General features: G+C 60.8%; 4 protein-coding genes across 4 annotated transcripts; 3 read left to right on the forward strand and 1 right to left on the reverse strand.

The window, feature by feature from the left end:
• Positions 1 to 2,041: 2,041 nt before the first annotated feature.
• On the forward strand, positions 2,042 to 7,907 carry PLICBS_006970 (rim15, signal transduction response regulator; the record flags this gene model as incomplete). Its single annotated transcript, XM_018320359.2, has 3 exons — positions 2,042 to 2,527; positions 2,586 to 3,051; positions 3,142 to 7,907. The coding sequence occupies 3 exons, from the start codon at positions 2,042 to 2,044 to the stop codon at positions 7,905 to 7,907; spliced, it is 5,718 nt and encodes a 1,905-aa protein (XP_018180256.2).
• Positions 7,908 to 10,253: 2,346 nt separating this feature from the next.
• PLICBS_006971 (uncharacterized protein) lies at positions 10,254 to 11,063 on the forward strand (the record flags this gene model as incomplete). Its single annotated transcript, XM_018320360.2, has 2 exons — positions 10,254 to 10,736; positions 10,902 to 11,063. The coding sequence occupies 2 exons, from the start codon at positions 10,254 to 10,256 to the stop codon at positions 11,061 to 11,063; spliced, it is 645 nt and encodes a 214-aa protein (XP_018180257.1).
• Positions 11,064 to 14,595: 3,532 nt separating this feature from the next.
• On the forward strand, positions 14,596 to 16,694 carry PLICBS_006972 (uncharacterized protein; the record flags this gene model as incomplete). Its single annotated transcript, XM_018320361.2, has 2 exons — positions 14,596 to 15,286; positions 15,355 to 16,694. The coding sequence occupies 2 exons, from the start codon at positions 14,596 to 14,598 to the stop codon at positions 16,692 to 16,694; spliced, it is 2,031 nt and encodes a 676-aa protein (XP_018180258.2).
• Positions 16,695 to 17,338: 644 nt separating this feature from the next.
• Positions 17,339 to 21,157, reverse strand: PLICBS_006973 (uncharacterized protein; the record flags this gene model as incomplete). The annotated part of the gene is made up of 5 exons (XM_018320362.2): positions 17,339 to 19,836; positions 19,894 to 20,017; positions 20,077 to 20,720; positions 20,794 to 20,889; positions 20,974 to 21,157. 5 exons carry the CDS (start codon positions 21,155 to 21,157, stop codon positions 17,339 to 17,341), a joined length of 3,546 nt encoding a protein of 1,181 aa, XP_018180259.2.
• Positions 21,158 to 21,890: the final 733 nt, after the last annotated feature.

The following is a 21,890-nucleotide window of genomic DNA, read 5'->3' on the forward strand; positions in this document are numbered from 1 at the left end:
CGTGCGTGCTCTCTGCGTCTCCTCCCGTCGGCAAGTGGTGGGAGGGGGACGGATGGTGCCCCGTGGTTGCGTTGACGACGGCATAGATTCACTAGTTGGATGCAATTTGCTAGAGCAGCAGCAGCAGTTGTGTATGTGTGTGTGTGTACTCGTATGTATGCGCGGAGTATGTGTCTGTGTGTGTGTGTGTGCCTCCGGCCTTGGTCGCGCGCCCCCGTCTCCATGCCATCGTCGTCGTGGCAGCCAAGCAAGATAACAAGCGTGGCCGACCGACTGCTGCGACTTTTCACGCGACGCGGGGCCCGCGTCGAATGCAACAACACATACGATGTACACATATGGACAGGGTCCGTCCAGGCAGGGCAGCGCATGGCGGCGGAGTTGGCCGAGACTGTGCGAGCGAGGAGGTGCTCGGCGCGGCGGGCGTGCGCAGGTGTTGCATTCATCCATCCATCCATCCATCCAACCCGGCCCAGAGAGGAGGGATGAATCAACATGATGGCATCCGTGGCTGTCACTGACCGACTGACCGACATTGACCGACAGACGCAACACAACAGCAGCGGGAGAACATGACCGGAGAAGCAGAGCATGGGCGGGCGCCCCCAAGGAACAACCCTCCTCAGACACCAAAAAAAGATGGCTTCGCTGGCGGCAATGGCATCTGGCGCTGGACCCGTGAGCTCCTCCTGCAGCGATGCGCAGGATGGAGGCGTGCTAAACCCTCCAAGATGGTGTGTCGTGATTGGCTGCCAGCGGGTCTCCCCCGCTTAATGTGTCATGGGTGGTTGCTTGCTTGCTGGCTGGCGCGCGCTGGCTCTGGCACTCTGGAGGTCTGGAGGCCTGGAGTTATGGCGTTGGAGCTGCTGCTGCCGCTCCCTGGGCTGGGAGTGCCGCTGGGTGTTCCATGTTCCACGCTCCATCCAATGCTTCTCCCGGTCGTGGTGGTGGCCCGGGGTGGTGCAACAGCAGCAGGCCCCGGGGCACGCACTCCGCCGCAAGTGCTGGCAGCCCGCCCATGAGCGGCCCTGCGGCGCTGCCCCCGTGCTCGCGGACAGACGCGACCACCTCACGGCACAGCACAGCACAGCACAGCTCCGCGCAGCACCGCGCAGCGCAGCGCAGCACGGCACGGCACGGCACGAGTAAAGTTCGTGCGGACTGAGGTAGCATGGGGCAAATGTCCGGCATAACGTTTTTCGAGTAATGCATACCTCTACCTGCAGGGCGTTTGGTCGTGACGGGCGAATTGACCTCGACACCGCCGGCGCCCCCCAGCCCTTTGACTCGCTGCTAGGCCCGCCGGCGAGGTGCCCGCGTTGCGCCTAACAGCCCACCACCACCATCACCTCACCGTCTAGGTTCCTGCTGGGGAGCGATTGATCCGACCCGTCGTCCACCACCACTACTGCCACCACTACTGCTACCACCACCCTTCCCTTCGACGCCGCCATCCCGCCGCCCTTGTTCGTCGACCCCGTCTCTCTTCCCTCTCTCAGCCCTCACAAGTGACCAAACCGACGCCGACCGCCGCGCCTCACATCATATCCCCGGTCAATCCGCCTCCCATCGCAGCGACGGACAGCTTTCAGAGTGGCCGGTCACTCGCCGCCCCTCGGTGTGGTTGGTCCCGCCCCGGCTGTTGGCGTTTCGACTCTCCGACAGAAACGACGGCTCGTCCGCCGCCGACCACGCCGGCAGCTCCTCCGTGCTGCTCTTCTCAGCCGGCCGGGCTCCCGCCGGCCTTTGTTGCGTCAAGCGAGAGAGCGCGATCCACGCCGTCGCCGCGCCCCCAGTCATGTATCCGACTACCCGGGCCTTGTAGTTCTGGCTCTGCTGCCAGACGAACCACTCCCCCGAGTCGAGTCCTCCGACACACACACACACAACTGTACATTGACGCGCCCCAACGCCCGTCCGACGCACTCTACTGCTGTCCGGAGGCACCTCGCCTTTGGGCGGCGCGCTCCGCAACCTCTGCCCGCGATCCCGCACGTTGTGGTGCTGACGCTGTGGCCGCCGGTGCCGCACCGTGAACGCAATGGACCAACCGTCGCCATCCCTGGCGCCGCCCGCCGTGTCCTCGCTCCGGGCACAGCAGGCCACTCCGATGGAGCGCTCCATAAGCCAGGACATCCGAGAGGAGCGCGAGGAGCTCCGAGAGGCTGCCGAGCAGACCCTCAACGCCATTGTCGATCTCAACCTCGACGGCACCATCAAATGGGTCAGCCCGTCGTGGACCGACGTTGTCGGCACGCCGTTTGAGACAGTCAACGGCATCCCCATCTCCGACCTTATTGTCAGCGAGAACAAGACTGCCTTTTCGGATGTCGTTGATTCAATGAAGCGAGATGACTCCAAGAGCTACCGAATTAGCTTTGCCATCCAACTGGGTCCCCTGTCCAAGCTTCAAACGCTCGATGGCACCAACGAGCACGAGGAAGGGCCTGAGCCCAGGCCGCAGACCGCAGACCTTGAGGCCCAGGGTATCATGGTTTACGACAGCGTGTCTGGCGGCGAGAGCCATGTAAGTTTATCCTTTGTTTCCCCCCATGCCACCCCCCTGTCGTTAACGCGCGACACAGACGATGTGGATGCTTCGGCCATGGTCCGGCCCTCACGAAATCAAAATCGACCTGCCAGATGTCATCGTCGACTCCCTCGGGTCCGGAGCCGAGGTCCTCGCCAGCTACCTCACGCGGCTTGCTGAAGCCGTTGGCGATGACGCCGAAACGATCGAACCACCGGCACCCGTTCTCTGCCGTATATGCGAGCGTCAAATACCTCCCTGGTGGTTCGAGAAGCATACCGACCTGTGCCTTCAAGAGCACCGAGCCGAGTTGGATGTTCAGTTGGCCCAGGAGAACCTCGCCGAGCATCGCCATGCCATCGTCAAGGTCCTCGACGACCTCGAGGCACGCAAGAGCCGCTCCATCTCCGGAGAGGCAACCACGGGGCCTATGGCGGAATACAAGGGAATATCCATCGGACCGCCGCCGTCGACGCAATCATCGCCCGGCACATCCCTGGCCCGCTCCCGAGATCGAACCAGTGGGTTCGGGCACTCGCGGGGCCGCTCTTTCGCTATCCGACGGCCCCAGGCCCGGATCGTGGAGTTGCTAATGGATCTCTGTGATACAGCCATTGAAATCAGCAGCCCCGCGATCAAAGAAAGCTCGCAGCAAGACAATGGGGAGATCAGGACTCAATCGCCGCAATCCGAATCGAGAATCTCCCAAGTCCTGCAATGGCATTCGCCGAGCACAAACACCCTTGAGCAGGAGCAAGGCCTCGCCCTGCTCTGTGCGGACACCGAGAAGGTGGCTCGGGCCAAGGTCGATGCCGTCTTCCGCCACCGAAGGATCATTGAATACGCAGAGCGCATCCGCGTCGAGTTGGCAGTTATGGTGCAGGACTGCATTGACACGGCAATGCGGAAGGCGGCGCGACTTGCTGCCGGCCGTCTCAGTGATTCTACCGAGGATGAGGAGGAGCAGGGCGATGATGAGCTCCAACGCGAGGACAGCGAGGGGACTCAAGGCGGAGTCGAGGACGACATGCTCGAGGAGCCGCCAACGCAAGAGCTGTTAGCCCCCGTTTCGACGGATGAGGAGCCTCGTGGCCGTGCCGGAGATGATCTCCCGAAGCGAAACGTCAACAGTCCCTCCGCTCTGGCAACCGCCCTGCGGCAAATGGACCTTTCTGGAGGCTCCAGCAGGTCTAGATCTCGACCGACGTCGTTTATTGCCTCCACAAGGTCAAGCAGCCCCAAGGAGTGTCCCACCCCACGCTCCCATGCTGAGGGCACACTGGGGAGTAACCTCCAGTCTCGAGACACTCGGCGGAACTCGTCTCTATTTCAAGAAGCTGAGCTTGGCGACAACGAGGGCAGCCTGAGGTCGTCTTCCGTTGCTTCACGCCATGCGCCGAGGACGGAGTCACCCATTTCAGAATTTGGAGACCTCAGGCGGGCTGCTAGTGCGAGGCAACACCATCGACGCAGCCTGGTCATGCCCGGAGCAACCTCGCCGCGCCGCCAAGAATCGCCGTCGCGCCACACGCAACCCTCGTCTCCGCTGCGAATCAAGCCTAGAGTCCTCCCGTTTACGCACGAAGGGATGACGTCCCCCGAGGCTTCGCCCATGTTTCCGAGCAGCGAATTCAGTTCACCAGTCTCGCACCCGACCCGACACCACAGAAGGCAGAGCTCGGCGGCGATATCCGATTTTGTCATGAGAGCACCGCCGTCCCCGAGACTAAGTGCGACGCAGCTTCCTCCGCAGCAGCCACGACCTGCGCAGCCGTCCATCAAGGACTTTGAGATTATCAAGCCGATCAGCAAGGGCGCATTCGGCAGCGTGTACCTTTCGAAGAAGAAATCGACGGGCGAATACTTTGCCATCAAGGTCTTGAAGAAGGCTGACATGGTGGCCAAGAACCAAGTCGGTAATGTCAAAGCAGAGCGCGCAATCATGATGTGGCAAGGGCAAAGCGACTTCGTGGCCAAGCTCTACTGGACCTTTTCCAGTAAGGACTATCTTTACCTCGTTATGGAGTACCTCAATGGTGGCGACTGCGCTTCGCTCATCAAAGTACTCGGCGGCCTGCCTGAGGATTGGGTGAAGAAGTACCTCGGCGAAGTCGTGTTGGGTGTTGAGCACCTTCACGAGCGGGATATCATCCACCGTGATCTCAAACCCGACAACTTGCTCATCGACCAAAAAGGCCACCTCAAACTGACCGACTTTGGTCTCTCTCGAATGGGTTTGGTAGGGCGCCAGAAGCGTGCCCTTAACAGCGATGCAGCGGAAACGACTCCAGACCTTCTCAAGCAGGGACCTTTCGCCCGGTCAACCTCCATGGCCTCGTCGAGGTCGACATCCCTTGATCTTCATGGTCATCTTCAGTCCCCGAGCATGACTCCTCAGATGACGCCTGACGTGGGCGGCGCCGGCCAGCCATCCTATTTCAGCCTGTCTGCGCTTCAGCAAGAGCCGCGTCGTGTATCAAGCAGTCATCGCAGCGATAGTGGTGGAAGCGAGGTCATGACACACATGCTCTCATCATTTTCTTTGAACGACTCTGACCCTGGCTCCCAGCCATCGAGCGCCAGGCTGGGTATGGATGAGGATGCGATGACGCACGGCTCCCCGGACCTTGCACCGAGTCACCACAATAACAGGATGAGCATAGACAGCCACGCTCGCAACTCGCTCCCCGCATCCAACATGATGCCGCCCGCGATGGCGCTGTTCGATCCGCAGGACACGACCCGCCGCTTTGTGGGCACTCCCGACTATCTGGCCCCAGAAACCATCAAGGGAGACAAGCAAGACGAGACCAGCGATTGGTGGTCGGTGGGATGCATCATGTTCGAGTTTCTCTACGGCATCCCACCGTTCCACGCTTCGGAGGCGGAGCGGGTGTTTGAGAATATACTGGCACGGAAGATCCAGTGGCCGGACCCGGACGCATGCGAGCCCATATCTGACGAAGCCAAGGATCTCATCAACAGGCTTCTTTGCATGGACCCCACACAGCGACTCGGCGCCAACAGAGAAGAAAAGTATGCTTCGGGCGGAGAGGAGATCCGCAATCACCCTTGGTTCCAAGGGATCAGTTGGGACACGCTTGTTGAAGATGATGCGCAGTTCGTGCCCCAGCCGGAGAACCCGGAAGACACCGAGTACTTTGACGCACGAGGTGCTGTCCTGCAGTCCTTCGCCGAGGAAATGGAAGACCAGACGTCTCCGCAATCCTCCGGCACCGCCGCGTCGGAATATCCGGATAGGCCTCACGATGCCCTCTCACGAGTGCGGTCCCAGGTCAACTCGGCTGGACGCAAACTGATGCCGCTCCATATCCCGCCGCATGTGCGAGACTTGAAACCGAGACGGCTCAGCGAGCCCCCAGCCACAGACGACTTTGGCTCGTTCAACTTCAAGAATCTGCCCGTCTTGGAAAAGGCCAACAAAGATGTCATCCAAAAGTTGAGGGCAGACGCGCTGGCCTCGCAAAACAAGCCCCCGTCCGTTAGCCCCGGGTCCGGCACCAACATCACGTCGCCGTCGCCATCCCTCGACGCCAGCCCCGTACTATCTAGCCATCTGCACAGGACCATCTCCAATGCAAAGGCGGGCAACCGGCCACAGTCGCCATCCGGCTTCAGCCACTCCAACTCGTCGCCAAGCAGAGCGTCACAGCCTTCGTCGCCCTTGCTGGTTTCATTCGTCGCCGGGCAGGGAGCAGAAGGGCGGAGGAAGGCCTCCAGTAACTCCTCTAGCCTGTCTCATCAGTCGAGCTCCTTGCAACCCCCCGCGCCTTTCGACATCCCCAAGGTCCCCCCGAGCCTGCAGAAGGCGGCGACGACAGTCTCTGCCTCGCCTGTCAAGGGGCGCCCCCAGGCGCCTGCACCTCTGGCCCTGTCGCCCCAGAAGATGGTCGCGACGCCACGACACGGAAGTGGCTCGTCGGTAAGCCGCTCGAGGTCGTTGACTGTCGGTTCGCAAGAAGCCAGCCCAATAGCGTCCGACGTGTTGCAGCATCACCGCAATCGCAGGAGCCAAGTCTTCGACATGTCGCCGTCCTCTTCTGACAACGAGGGAGACAAACACAACGCCCTGTTGCGTGTCCAGCGTCGCAGGCAAAGCTCGAGACGTCTGTCGCAAATCGCGTTTGATGACGGGCCAACGTTCCGACCTCTGGACGTCCTCATTTGCGAGGACCACCCCGTGTCCAGGATGGTCATGGAGAAGCTGCTGGAGAAGCTCCGGTGCCGCACGATCTCAGTTGCGAATGGCTCCGAGGCAGTGCGTTATTCTCTGAGCGAGATACAGTTCGATGTCATCTTCTTGGAGTACAAGCTGCCGCAGATCAACGGCACCGATGTGGCCCGCATGATTCGCGAGACGAAGAACACCAACTCGCACACGCCCATCGTGGCGATCACGGCATATCTGAAGGAGCTCCAGGCGCCCCACTACTTTGACTCCCTGATCGAGAAGCCCATCAGCTCGTCCAAGCTGACAGAGGTGCTCCGTGCCCTCTGCCAATGGAGACCGGACTCGCCGCAGCGGGCTGCGTCGGGCCCCCTGCCACATCCCATCCCAATCGGGTTGAAAAAGCTTCATTCGCGGGTTGATGAGAGCCCGACATCAAGCATCTCGGCCTTTGCCGGCCGGCAAAGCTCTGCAATGGCCTCCAGCCGAGAGGACTCGATCACCTCTAGCCTCTTTGGAGACTCTGAATCAGTCACCACAGACGATATCCCAGTGGTCATCAGTCGCAAGGGGACGAACGACTGGGACGAGGGCGGACTGGGCATCAATGAACAGGACATTCTGGCCGGCATGGAACCTCCCCCCAAGGGCGTTCCTTCGCTCCTCGCGCAGCACTCGGCACCGGGCCAGATGGAGCATTTCCTCCGCCCGCACGACAAGATGAGGCAGAAGCGGGAGAGCCTCGACAGGGCGGCAGCCGAGGGGACGGAGTCGGCTGACGACGAGGACGAGGATGCCGGAACGGCGCGGGACAAGCACGGACGCCGGAGTAGCAAGCCGAGTCAGGGGAAGCCTGCGCTACCGAGTTCCAAGCTCGCGATTGAGATGATGCGCGCGGATAGCCACGACAGCGTGACCTTTGGGTCTGAAAGCACCCCGGAGGCGGTGACGCAGGTGGCGACGACGCCAGCGCAAGAGATGGACGCGCCGCTGCTGGAGCCGCGGGACGAAAAGGTGACCCGCACGCCTCCGGAAGCAAAGCTGGAGCCTGGCGACGAGTCGAAGCCAGGAGACGCAGAGTTGCCGGGCAGCGTGGACGCAACGCCGCGGCCCACTCCTCTGAACAGGCTTCCGGGCTCGACTGAGGACGAACCGACGCCCAGACCCGTCGGCAAACAAAGCGGATAGTGGCGAGAAAGCTTTGGCCTTTCTCAGAGAAGAATCACCACCGACACTCACTCACTCATTTCTTTACCATTTCACTTCAGCCACGTCAGTTTCTGGTTTTCCTGGTTCTCTATTCTATTCTCTCTTCTGTATGAAATGAACGGCTGCAGCGAGGCGTTACAATGGAAACACAGACTAGCACAGTCGTTTGGGACGGAGCTTGGGGGGGCAACGAAGGGTTCTGAATTGCACCAAAAAACGGTTGCGAGCCCGGGTCATAGGCACTTGTTGTTGTTGCCGCCTGTTTGAAAGGCGTCTGGGCAAGAGGTGGGGGCAAGAGCTCAAGACGAGGCAGAGACAAAGGCACCGTCCAACGGGGTGTGTATGTACTTGTGTGTACGAAATGCATATTTTGCCGACTCGTTGCGTCCTGTTCGGGCGCAGTTCCAGGATGCGAGACATTGGGGGTTCTGGCTTTACCGCAGCCGGATACGTACGTAGGGAGAAGCCCACCATTCTCACGTTGTCGATGGGCGCGGCGGCAGGCAGTCAGGCCATGTCTCAGGCGAGCGTGTCTCGTCGGCATTCTGAACGCGGCATCGCGTACATATTCGTGAGACATGCGCAGGCGGTCGCGTGACGGGACGGGATAGGGGGTCGCCGCGGCGGCGGCCGGCCTTCGCGGCCGGGACAGGAACTTTTCACACGCAGTTCAGTCCGTGCAAGTCGTGCGTGCGTGCCGCTGCAATGGCACGGCCCACCACGACAAAGGCGACCCTGCACGCACTCTATGCAAGCATGTGCGGTTCGGCGTGCCGTCACAGCCGTCCGTTGACCTCGTCGTGCGTCCGTCGGCCCCAGGGGAAAGAGAGGAGGGAAACAGGGCGAGAAAGGGAGAGAGGGGACGAGCGGAACGCGGGCGGGCGACGTACGTATGCGCCTTGCTTCGTGCGAACACATGCTACTATTGCCTCGGGCATTGGCACGGCACTGTAGAAGGGCAGCAAATTGCCGTGCAGCCGTCCATACTACCTACGACCCGGCACTCGGTGCCGTCCGCTCTCCTTGTGCGCAGAAAGCCGCTGACGTCGTACGGGGGCCGTATTCGGCACTTTGCAGAGTTACAGACCTGGTCACCGGGCCCATCGCGGCCGGCGTCCCGAGTCTCCGTGAAGGCAGGATGAATGGAGAAAAGGGAGACCAGACAGCGGCCAGTGGGGGGCTTGCCAATGCTTGCACGGGGCTTCGAGAAGGTGGGTTGTTTTTGTTGAGAGACGGGGAGAGCCTCCGTCGAGTGGAATGACGCGTGGGCGTAGCCATGAAACCTGCGTTATATTATCATGAGGTGTCGTTTGGACTGCGGCGTGGTCCTTGCGCTGGGTACTAGTTCACTTATGTTTGTATTATTAGGCCGCCCCGGATCCGCCGGTCCACCGCGAATACATACTGCTGTGGTGGTTTCTCCACCAGGAACAACCAACGCCTTGCGTTGTTGCGTGAGGGTCAACTAGGCTGCAATGCCATCATGGCAAGACGCGCAGCTCCGAATCTCTCGCAGTGTCAGGGCCCGGTTTGCGTTGGCCTTGCACCATGACATCGGTAAGCAGTTGAGAAGCCATGTTTAAACCTTGTGGTTAAGCAAAAGACCGGCATATATTACTTCGAACTGTATATCTACACTTTGTAGTTGCGAACTCGCTTCTACAAATAAATCCAGGTTCAATATCCTCAACTCCTTCAAATCATCACCGGCCATGTATGTATGTACCGAGTATCCAGGCTAATAGCCAACACGGCACCCCGCCTCCGCCGTCGCCCCGACCTCGTGCTCACTCCCCCCCCCCCCCCCCCCCCCCCCCCCCCCCCACCCGCGGGTCTGTTCTCCCCTTCACCAGTCCGGGGCACGGCATGGCATCATCCACGCGGGCGACGCGGGGACCCCAAGTCCACCGAGGCGCATAACATCAACGACCAACGCCCACGAACCATCTCCACATTTACCTCGTGACAGCCTGGGGTCTCCTCGGGCTTGGCTTGGCTGGAGCCGTTAAGGGGGCACGCATTTAGAAACAAGCCAGCAACAGTGGTGTCTGGTGGCCCACGGCCGCGAACCCACTGCCTCTTCCCCACGGGGGTAACATGTACTCGCGGCTGGTCGATAGATGGGCTGAATGAGAGTTGTCGAGGGCAGGATCTGAGCCCCAGTATGGGGTGTTCCACTTGCTGGGCTATCCGGCTTCTGTTGAGATACGAATGACTGCCTGGATGTGAATGCAAGCGTGAGCAGACATGTATATATGATGTGAGGCTTCTGCCCCTGGGATACTACCACAACCTCACGTCACATCCCTCCACTAGTCTCACACGATGAAAGCACTCACCCTCTCCCTGGGCATATTTGCCCTCGCGCGCGCCGCTCCCGCCCCCTCCCCAGACCCCCTCTCCGGCGCCACCATCGTCGACCAGCAAGTCACCGTCCAGGTCTTCCCCGACCAGCCGCCCGTGACGCTCAACGGCACGCTCCAGGAGGTCGAGGCCCAGCTCCGCCAGCTGAACCCCGACTGGGACTCGACGACAGCGTCGGGCAGCAACCAGGCTCGAGCAGCGGTCCCCGACGACGTCAACGCCGCCGCCGGCCTTGAGAAGCGGGTCGACGAGGACTGGAGCAAGGCCAAGGTCATCTGCTCACAGGGCAACTGGGGCTACGTCAACAACCTCGCGTACAACGAGATTGTGAACATATACGAGAACTCGTGGCGGTCCAACACGGCCGCCGTGCTGCGGCCGGGGCCCAAGAAGTGCGGCAGGCTCTACTGCGCGTACCGCACCGCCTTCTACGCCTGCAACGATGTAAGTCGGCCCCAGCCTGTGTTCCTCGACTCATCTCTCTGCTTCGTCTATGGGCGGGACAAAAGACCCCCTTCCTTCTGTCCCTTTCTTCCGGGTCACTGCCACGCGACAAACAGACAAGATGAAGATCCACAGCAGCCCAGCTAACCAACCCATCCGATGCAGAACGCCGAAAAGTACAGCGTCCACGACTTTACCGTCATGTCGCACGCCATCAGGGAAATGTGGAAGCGGTGCGGCAACAACGAGCTCCACGACATGAAGGGGGCACAGATATTTAGCCCGAATAAATGGAACATCATCATGGAGCAAAATCTCGACTGCTAGCTGAGTTGGTTGTTGCTTGCTGGGCAGACGAGTTGATGGTTTGTACGTATATGCAGGCACGAGGTACGAGTAACGACTTGAAATGTTTTGGCAAGCCAGCCAGCTCGGAATCTAAGACGAGCCGGGCGCGCGCGCGGGAGATAGTGGAGGCAACAATGAAATATAGCCTTCAATATCCATTTGCTTTGTCAATGTGAGGGCTCTGGGCGCTGGAAGTTCGAGTGTTCTTGGGCGCAATGTGACTTTACGATTCGGTGTGAGCCTATGGCGAAGCACCTTACAAGTCTCACGATTCACTACCTAGGTAGGCACATGAGCTCTCATGTGTCGTGAACTATTGCCAACAGAATTCGCCCTTTCCGAATGGCTTGTGGTAGGGTAGATCGCTACACAGCGTGCCGAAGTAAGTGTAATCACGTATGCCATGGACACAGATGACGAGCCCTGCAAACACTTCACTTTAAAACGTAATGGTAAATCCCACTCGGCAGCCTGACACGTGGTCCTGTCAGACAATGTTTCTTTTCCTGAGTGAGGGCCATTAGAGCCCAAGACTGTTCCGTGAGCACAGCGACTCACTCTACGCACTGGTCGCTTTACATGCCCAGGCGTTGACGTATCCAACACCGGCTGGTCGGGGTCGCCGGATGTAGCATGTAAGTGATTCCATGGCCTGCCAATAGCCCTCCTGCAGCGCCCCCTGGACAGCGTTCAGGGCCCGATGATGAAACGAAGCGTCGTTGTGCCCAAGGAACTGTCGAATCGACTTGCGCTGACATGACAAACCGCCGCGTCACCTTTTCATGCCCGGGCAAGACATATTTCCTAAACCGTGACCGAGACGTTGCGCCGGGATCAGAGGGCGGCACGCCTGGCTGACCAGTGGCGGTGGGGCATCTCGGCAGACCGCAGCGCCAAGTCGGCTGAGCGGGAACGAAACGGCCGCACAAGAGCAAGGATGTCGACGCGATGCGATTCGGTTTCGATTCCTTCAATCGTCACGTCGACCTCACGGAGGGCGAAAAGCGAGCGCTGAAGGAGAGAGAGATTGGCGATGACGATGGCTATGATGTAGACTGGCAGCAATAGTCGGCGGCGCGGGCCTAATTGGAGGCGCGGTCGGCTGCACGTGGACGTAGGCGGGGCGGCGGTTAGTTGGGCAGGCCGGCTCGATGGATTTAGACTCAGCGCAAGCGCGGGCTGGCAGGCGTCGAGGTTGGAGGCTGTTGTGCAACCAATTGCGTCGGATCGTGGCCGGCAAGACTAACACGCAAGCCCGTGCAGCGACGACGGCAAGTGTATGGGGAGAGGGGAGACAGGGAAAGGGAGGGCGTCGTGGTGCAGGAGCCAGATGCAGATGCCGATGCAGATCCGGCGCTGGCTTGCAAGTGCACTCGACACTTCGGCCAGGTAACGCTCCTGCCACTTGTTTCTCTACGGGGCAGCTTGGCGCTCTCAAGCGCAGACGGGCAGGTACCTCCTTGTACCTGTCAAGCTGTAACTGTCAATTCTCTTGGCCAAGGTGGCAGGTGCGGGAGCTCCCCTGCTTGGCTGCTTGGCTGCTTGGCTGCTTGGCTGCTTGGCAGCGTGACCATGGACGGACGTGCGCGCAACTCTCAAGCTTCCAAGGTTCACTGCTGCTGGCGCCATGCGTGCAGAGCAAGCCGCCCCGGGCGCGCTTGCCGAGGCGGGCGATGGAAGGAAACGGGAGTGAGTGAGTGAGTGAGCGGGTGAGTGTGGGAGGGGTTTGGCAAGCATCGGGATGAGGAGGGAAGGAAGGAAGGAAGCGCCGCAGCGGGGAAAGTTGCAGTTGAGGCTGCAGGTGCAAGTCCGCGCCGCTCGTGAGTTTTCATGCGCTCCCACTTCCCGCCTCCCACTCGCACCTGCCGTGGTGCCTCTTGAGAGTCTACAGCAGCAGCTGCACCGCACGCGCACCTGCACCTGCCTTCCTGCACTCTGGTCACTCTGCACTCTGGTCACTCTGCAGTTGCCGTCGCAATCACAATCGGCGCAAAAGTCGGCAAGTGCAAAGGGATCTCATCATTTCGTGTGAGACCGGTTGCAGGGCGGCCAGTCCCGCTCGTGGGCTTACAGTGGATGGAATTGTGGTGGTGAGGTGAGATCGGGTGGCTTGCGCAAAGGGCCTCGGCCCTGCGCTCTGCAGCGGCGCAGCGCAGTGCCGCAGCGCAGCGGCCCAGAGGGGACAGGCCAGCAGACGGGCGACACGGAGAAGAGGGAAAGAGGGCACGCGAGCGACTTCCCTTTCTGCGAGCCAAGCCGCGCCTCGCGCCTGCCTCGCAGCGTCATCGATGATCCACCCGCGACCTCATTCGCCGGCAGAGCAGGGAATAAAAAAAAAGGCCAACGACGAACATAAGAGCACATAAAAACATGCGCGCATGTCGCTCGCAACGGGAAGACCCTCGGTGACGCATATGCACAAGCGCCTGCGCGGACGCAGCTGTGCGCTGTGCGCTGTGCTGCCTTTTTTGCTGGGCGCAATCCGGGCAGGATCTGCGCATGGCCAGCGCGTTGCCGTCCCATCCGAAAGCGGCCAGCAAACTCTCGCGTCCCCAGATTTCGGCCGACCGCCAACTCAAGTCATCCCACCACGCATCCACGTCGACGCCCACACACACCCACCGCACGCTACCGTAGCCCCAGCTGGACCCTTGCCCGACGCTTGTCCGTCTCTACTTTTTTTCTCTCCTTCTCCTCCGCTTCGATGGAACCCCCCCATCCTGCGCTCCCCTGGTGGCGCGCCGCGGCCGCTCCGGCCCCAGGCGAGGCGAGGCGAGGCTCGCCCGCCCGTCCCTCCTCTTCCCACCGCCGCCCGTCTCCTCGTGTCGTGCCAGAAGTCCGGGCTCCGCAAAAAAAGCTTTTGGGCCCTTGCTGGCCACAGGATCGAACACGTTCCTGATGCTGGCCTCTGACTGGACGGTCCCCCTCGCCGCTGGCCGCTCGACGTCGGTTGTCGAAAGCGTATCCAGACTGCAAGCGTAGTGTCTTTAAAGGCAACGAACCCACGCAGACGGGTTCTGGCCCGGCAAACCCAAATCAAATCTACTCAGGTCCTCGTCGGCTGAGATAAAGGTCTGTGGCCTCTGCAGAACTTGGTCTTCTGCTGTTGCCCTCGGTCGCCTTCTCTCGCATCGTCGCCATTGGCAAACAGCCCGTGGCGCTCGTCCTCCTTCCGCGACACGGCACTCGCCACCAGCGCCTCCGTGCACTTGCTGCACCGTCACTCGCCTGCCATTCTCAAACCGACAATTTCGTCGGGCGAATCTCCGGCACCCATATAACCTTCTACGACGTCCTGACTCGTCTGCGCTGTGAATTTTCGCAGTCTACCCACCTCCCATCCTCCTTTCTCTCCCTCTCATCCTCGCCGCAACGTCCCGTCGTCATTAGCAGCGTCCTGCAGCCACCGGCGCCGAGACACTCCACTGGTCAGCCATCTCCGCAAGCAATCGTCAGTGAGACAAGCCACCCGCATACGGACGCTCCCTACCCTACGCCTTACACACACCCAATGGCGGCCAACGACTCCGCCTCGTCGGACAGCGACGTCCACCAACATCGCCACCATCATCACCATTGGTCAGTCCCCGGTGAGATTCCGGTCCCCCATGGCCCGCCCGGCGACCACGACAGCGACGACTACCCCGTCCGCGATGCCAGCGCCGACGAGCGCCGGATCTTCAGCCATGTCACCCGCCCCGACGACTCGTACACGCCCGACGGCGTTTACTGGGCCGACCTGCCATGGAGCAAACGCGTCAGCTTCGTCTCCAAGGTCGACCGCGAGGCTGCCGCCCAGGAGCTGAGCACCATCGGCTCCATGATGAAGAAGGATCCTCTCTCTCCCGTCTCATGGTACTTCCGCCACGCAGTCATTCCCGGTGCCGGCCTCGGTCTCGAGGGCTACGTTCTCTTCTCCATTGGCAACCTGGAGCCTCTCTTTAAGCAGGTTTGGCCCGAATGCTGGTCCACCCACACCGTCTGCAGTAAGAACTGGATCGCCAGTGTCACCTACCTCGAGATCATTGGCATCATGGTCGGCCAGCTCTTCGTCGGTGTCATTGGCGACTGGGTCGGCCGCCGCTGGGGTCTCATCCAGGACGCCGTCATCATGCTTATCGGTCTCATCATGCTCACAGCCAGCTGGGGCCTGACGCTCCAAGGCTGGGTCATTTGCTACGCCTGGTCCCTCTTCTTCTACAGTATGTTTTCTCCTCACAACGGTTCCCTGTCTATGACTGCGCGGCTGCCAAGCTAACATCTCTCTCAGGTCTTGGTGTCGGTGGCGAGTACCCCATCACTGCCACGTCGTCGCTCGAGAGCGCCGTCACTGCTGGCAAGCTCTCCACCAAAGAGGATCGCCTGCATCGTGGACGCCGCGTCACCACTGCCTTCCTCATGCAGGGCTGGGGTCAGTTCGTGAACCAGGTTCTCCTCATCGTCCTCCTCGTCATCTTCAACAGCGGCAGCGGCGGCCCTCCCTATAGCACCTCGGCCGCTCAGTATGCCTTCCGCCTGTCCTTTGCTTTCCCTGCAATCGGCACCGCCTGGCTCGCCTACTACCGAACCTGGAAGATGCCCCAGGCCTCCAAGCAGCTGGCTCAGGCCAAGAGCAAGTCCAATGTCACCGGTTACGATGTCAATGCCCTGCGCTACTGCTGCACCCATTTTGGTGGCCGTCTTCTCGCCACGGCTGGTACCTGGTTCTGCAACGACGTCTTCTTCTACGGCAACAAGCTTTTCCAGGGCCAGTTCATCAAGGTCATCTCCAACAACCCCAAGTCGCTCATGACTACCTGGACCTGGAACCTCGTCAACATCACCGTCTCGCTCGCCGGCTACTACCTCGCCTCGGTCCTCATCGACAACAAGCTCTACGGCCGCAAGATGATGCAGCAGGTTGGCTTCTTCATGTGCTTCCTCATGTTTGTCATCCCGGCATTCAAGTACGAGTACTACACTAGCCCTGCCGGCATCCACGGCTTCCAGGCCATGTACTTCATCTCCTCCTTCTTCAACCAGTTCGGCCCCAACTCGGTCACGTTCCTTGTGGCTGGCGAGGTCTTCCCTACTCCCATCCGTGCCACCGCCCACGGATTCTCTGCCTGCCTGGGCAAGGCCGGTGCCCTCCTCGCCTCCGTCCTCTACAACTACATCGACGACCAGACCAAGTTTTACGTCGTTCCCTGGTTCGGCCTCGCAGGCATGCTCCTCACCTGGCTGTTCCTTCCCGACACCACCGGCCTCGACCTCAAGGAGCAGGAGCGCCGCTGGAACTACATTCGCCAGGGTAAGGCCCATGAGTACCACGGCGTCGCCGTCAACCCCGCCCACTTGAGTGTCTGGGAGCGTCTCCGAGGCATCGGCAAGACGTACGACCCCGAGCTCGACTGGAAGGCCAAGATTGAGGATATGCGCGCCGAGTGGGAGGCTGTCCAGTCTGCCCGCGGCCCCAAGGAGACGGAGCACGAGGGTCACGGAATGCCCGACGACGGCGAGTTCTCGCAGGAGATTCACAACTACTTCAAGCGCTCGAGCCCCAAGAACGTCCGCACCGGCGGCGGCGTGCTGAGCGAAAAGATTGACGAGACATCTACGAGCTCTAAGTAGGCTGCGCTAGAGAGCATCGGAAAGCCTCATTGGGAAGGTTGACTTGGACTGGCTTTTGTGTCAGGTTTCTATCATGATGGAAAGGGTTTTGGGAGCATTTTGTGTTACGGCGTTTCGGAGTCTTGCGCACAAGCGTCTCGAGGCAAAGGGTCGGCGTTTAGTTTTATTGGTCATTGCCATTCAGCATCCATGATATCAGCATCGCCTTCACGTCGTCGCCGGCATGGCGACGGGGAGCAACTAAACGCGCAAGCAATGTCGTTGGCATTCGTTGTGGTATCACTATGGGGAAGTAGAAGATAGCAGAGCAGGAAGGTGCTAAAGCACGTCTTCCTATAAGAAAAATACACAATCGAATGGAAAGAATCAAGAAAATATCCCACAGGTGAAAACATGGGCATGTTATCCAGCCTCCACGCCCAGCGTCTTGGTGAATTTGTTGGTATCTCGTGTTCGTGTCAGGTAGATGGTCGTGTCTCGTTGCACCCTTATGGCCCTGGAAGCGAGATATGGTGCTCGCACCATCGGTCCAGCCCGCGCTGCGCTTTTATATATGTATATATAGTCGCACAGGACGCCGTTGCGATGGGCTCCATCAACGAGGGGAAGTTTGTGTGTGTGTGTGTGTTTGATGCGGGAGTGTGTCACCACCGGGGGCCGGCCGACCCAGGTCCCGCCGAAGGCGGAGGGGACTGCTGCTGCTGCTGCTGCTGCTGCTGCTGCTGCTGCTGCTGCTGTGGCGGTGGCTGTTGCTGCTGTGGCATGGGCTTCTTGTCTTCGTCAACCCCCCGCGCGTCATGATCTGTCGCTGAGGCTGACGCTGCCGCGGGTCCAGCAGAGTGAGGAGCGGCGCTGGTCCCGCCCGACGCGGACGAATACCCAGCCGGCACGATGACGCTGAGCACGCACTCATCGAGATGCTCGTAAAAGTCCTGAGCTCCGGCGAAGTGCCCCCCGCAGATGGAGCACCTCGCTCCGGCCCCTGCGGCGGCCCCAGCCGCGCCGTGCTCTTGGCCGCTCAGATCATGCATTGCGTTGAGAAGCCTTCCCCCGCCACGGCTATTAGGCGGTGTCTGCTCGACGTTGTGCGCGTTGGCCAGGTGCCGCTTGAACACGTCGGCGCGGAGGAACGTCTTCTCGTACGGTGATCCCATCCCTGGGCAGAACGGGCACACCATGGTGCCGCGGTAGTGTGTCAGGGCATGACGGTTCTTGTCATACTTTCTGGCGAAGCCCTTGGTGTGATACTCGCACGACGCGATGGGACACTTTTCCGGCCGTTCCTCTTGATGCGTGAGCATGTGCGCGGCCAGATCCTTGACGATGCGGCCGCAGTCCGGGTTGGGGCATTGACTGCGGTTCTCGGGCAAGGTCGCGACGGCGCTGACGGCGCCGCTGCTGCTGCCGCCGTCTCGATGCCATGGATCTCTGAGTGAGGAGACGAAAAATGAGCGTTGCATCGACGGATCCGGGCCGGGCCGGGCGGAAGACGGCGAGGGGTCAGCTATGGGGTCGATGTCTTCATCTTCACCCCCGCTGTCGAGGTCGTTGCCTCCGTCCATAGGCTGCCGCACTTCTTTCATCCAGTCCTTGAGGACTGACATCGGTGGCCAGTCGCCGCTTGCCTTGCCGCCGCGATGCGGGTGGAAATGAGCGCGTCGAAGATGGGCGGCGGCGTTGTAGTACGCGCCGTATTGCTTCAGCCCCATGCAAGCCTTGCAGGCTGACAGCGGCACGACAGGCTGGAGAGACTGGTCTCTCGGACTCTCAGGCTCGCAGCACAACCAGCGCCTCACCATGGCTGAGTGCTTCGCCTCGGTGTGGCGTCGCAGCTCGTGCTCGCCGCGGAAGCCCTCGGGGTACTCGTTGCACTTGTCGCAATAGACTCGACGAAGCTGCGTCCGCGGGTACGGGGGGACCCTGAATCTCGATGGCGAGCCGGGAGAGTGCAAATACGGCTCCGCCGAGCGGGGATACACCGGCGACTCGCCGACCGTGTGTCTCCTCATGCGCTCACGGTCAGTCTCGGACGTCGGCCGAAGGTCCGAATCGTTGGGCCGCATGACAGCACTATCGTCCTGCGTGACGTGTCCCCAGGGCTGGAGAGTGGCCAAGTTGGGAACTGCTGGAGCTGACCGTCGCGGCCCCTGAACTGTCTGTAGAACGGGGGCTGGCCACGATTCCCAGGGCAGGCCATCTGGCCAACGTCGTTGGAGAAAGCCGAGCGGCCCTGACCGGGTTCTAACAGCACCGTCTCCAAGCTTCATCAGGAAGTCGGCGCTGGAGCCGATTCGGTCCTCATCCCAGGACGCCCTGTGGAGCACTTCACTGACCTCCCGGAGGAGCGACCCCTCATGTTCCGTTAAGCCGTTGTGTGAGATGTCTTCTAGCATCGGACATCGAGACGCATACAGTGCAACGAGGGCCTTGTACCTAGCGTGTACCGCCTCGTCTGACTCGGGTCCGGCAGAATGAGGATGCTGGGGGTTTGCCGGCGATCTGGAGAAGTCGAGAAACAGAGTGCGGACGGCGCTGAATATGCACATGGCCATGAAGTTTGCCATTGTCGTGCTTGGGTCTGCTGCAAAGCTGTGCGAGACAAGCGACTCTACCGACTTGAGGAAGCGCACGAGACATTCTTGCAGAAGCCTCGCGTGCTCATCCAGATCGGCATTCTCGGGCGGCGACTGGCGGGGATCATGAAAGTTGAAGCGAAGTGGCGAATGCGGCTGCAGCACCCCGTAGACAACCGCCTCACGTAGAAGCAGCTTGGCGTTGTACAGCGCCGGGAAAGTCCGTTCCTCTTCATCCCGGGACACAGACAGCCCGCCGCTGGCTTTCAGCAACCGAGGCAAGTCGTGCGATGTCTGTATTATCAACCACCTGTTGACGAGGGTCGACAGTATCGGAGGAGCGTAGCTGCTGGCGTCTCTGTTGTAGCCCGACGTGCTGTCGTCTGCTGCATACGCCGCATCAACCTGAGCTGACCACCAGAACCCGTCCTCAAAGTCCAAGTTGTTCGTGACTACATCTGCTACGGCTGGCTCAAACGAGTAATTGTTCTTGAGGTACTCGTTGACGCTCCGCCGCTGTGCAAGAGGCGATGTGATAGGCGTGCGGGTCTGTCGCGGCGAGAGCGGCGCTGCAAATATGCAAGGTTAGACTCCTTCACGATGCCATTTTGCGATCCATGACGCACCTGGAAGAAACGTGTCGGCAAAAGACACAACAGATTCGCGGAAACAGCCCACATCTGCCCAGAAAGCGTCCCGCTGATAAGGAGGGCCGTTGGCGCAGTTTGAGCAGGGCTGGCCATCGTCACACTGGGAGGCGCTCAGTCAGTCACAGGCGTTGCAGATGTGATGAGAAGATCAGAAATTACCTCCTTACGTGTCACTGCACAGCGCAGGCATGGGCCTTTGTCTCGCAAGAGCTGTAGCTCGCCAATGGACTCCAGGCGCGGTTGGCTCAGCTTCGCTTTCTTGAGCGGAGGAAGCAGAGACTCCCCTTCCGAGGCCCCCGAACTCCTTCTCGTGCCGCGGCGGCCATCGTCATAGGCGTTTGCAGCCAGCGACAAGCCCCTGTCCTCTCTTGACTGGGGAGGCAGACTGAGAGGAGGCAGGCTGAACGACGACGAGCCCTGTCGTCCCGGATGTGAGTATGCGAGCTGGCTCGCGGATGCCTGAAACGTTTCGATGCGCAAGGCCGGATGCTCGGACAGCGGCAGTGGCGGGGAGTTGCCCATGGAGAAGCCAGAGTCTCGCTTCAGGTGGGGCTTGTGCGCTTGCTGGGCGTGAGCGTCCCGTTCGGGCTGGCTTGGGAAGCCGTAGACGTAGTGGATGCAGTGCGCATCTGGACACTTGAAGGGGGATGCGAGCGGGGAGGTTTGGGGATAATAACCGCCTTGGAGTTGGCTGATGGTCCTCAGCGAGCGGTCATGGAGGTCCATGTGCCGATCGAGCCATTCGACAAAGCCTGCGGGGGCGTCGGCGTATGACTGCCTCAACTGTTTGGCCGCATCGACTTCTATACGCCAATGTCAGAAAAGCATGCACAATTACGGCGACTTTGCGCCGAGAGCTGGATGAGCGTAACCTACGGTGCTGCAGGCAGGTTGCCTCGAGACACTCGCAGTGATACTGCAGCGCTCTGGCCTCTTCCATCTGTGATAAGACAGGCAGTCGTGGCGGCAGGCCTGAGGGCGGAGGGTCTGGTGTCAGCAGGCACGGACATGGGAGAAACACTGCGCCGAGACGGCAGGAGGTGAGACGGGGCGTACCATGGTGGTCGACGACGGCTTGGAGCACACGGTGCTTGTGGCGGAGCATGTCCAGCTCCCGGGGCAGATCGAAGCCATGCTTGGCGGCTGCGAGGACGGCGAGGCGCGACTGGATGTCGGCCTGCTGGTCGAGGAGCTGGCGGATGGCGCGGTCGATGTCGCCGTGGGCGTCGGGTGCTGACATGGCGATGGAGACGGCGGTGTCGGTGCTAACGGCGGACTCATCATGCCACTCATGGCATGGCTTCTCGTCGCGACAAGAATGAGATGAGAAGTGAAGTCGACGGGCGCTGCGGGCGAGGGGCGCCGCCTGTACTGCTGGCCGCTGGTGGTCTTTTGCTGTAGCTGGAGGTGGACGTTGGACGTTGGAGGAAGCTTGGACGCCTTCAGGACATGTCGGCGGGCTCAAGGCAGGCGGCCGCAGGGTCCATGGTTCCAGGTTCCGAACAGTCTTAGTCTTTTGGCCAAAGCGGCGGCGCGCCTGGGAGCCGGGGACGGTTGCGAAGGGCCACAAAGGGCTCTGTCGTCGCGCCTGCGCGATTGAGGGTCTGGAGGCGATATGCCGTCGCCGTCGCCGCAGCTACCTATGCTGTCGGGCGCCGTCGCTCAGTGTTGATGTCGTCGTCGCGGTCGTCGCAAGGCGTGGGCAGAGGGAAGCTTGAAAGCTGGGGGGAGGTGGTGGCAGCCGGCGGCTCCAGGTCACGGGCCACCAGGCGTGAGCTGGGGCTTTCCTGCTTGCACTGGGCTGGGCTGGGCTGTTGCGGGACGGGGGTGTGCGTGCTGAGGTGTGTGGTGGTGGTGCGTGGGCGCGCGTGGGTGCGTGGGTGCCAGCGCCTGGGCATGAACATGGGGCATGGGCCGCCGTCGGTCCACCCGTCCGACCGTCGGCAGGAGAAAAATGGCTGGGCTGGTGCTGG

The sequence above is a fragment of the Purpureocillium lilacinum genome, assembly GCF_023168085.1.
Source record: "Purpureocillium lilacinum CBS 284.36 DNA, scaffold_5, whole genome shotgun sequence".
In the NCBI taxonomy this organism is placed as follows: Eukaryota; Fungi; Ascomycota; class Sordariomycetes; order Hypocreales; family Ophiocordycipitaceae; genus Purpureocillium; species Purpureocillium lilacinum.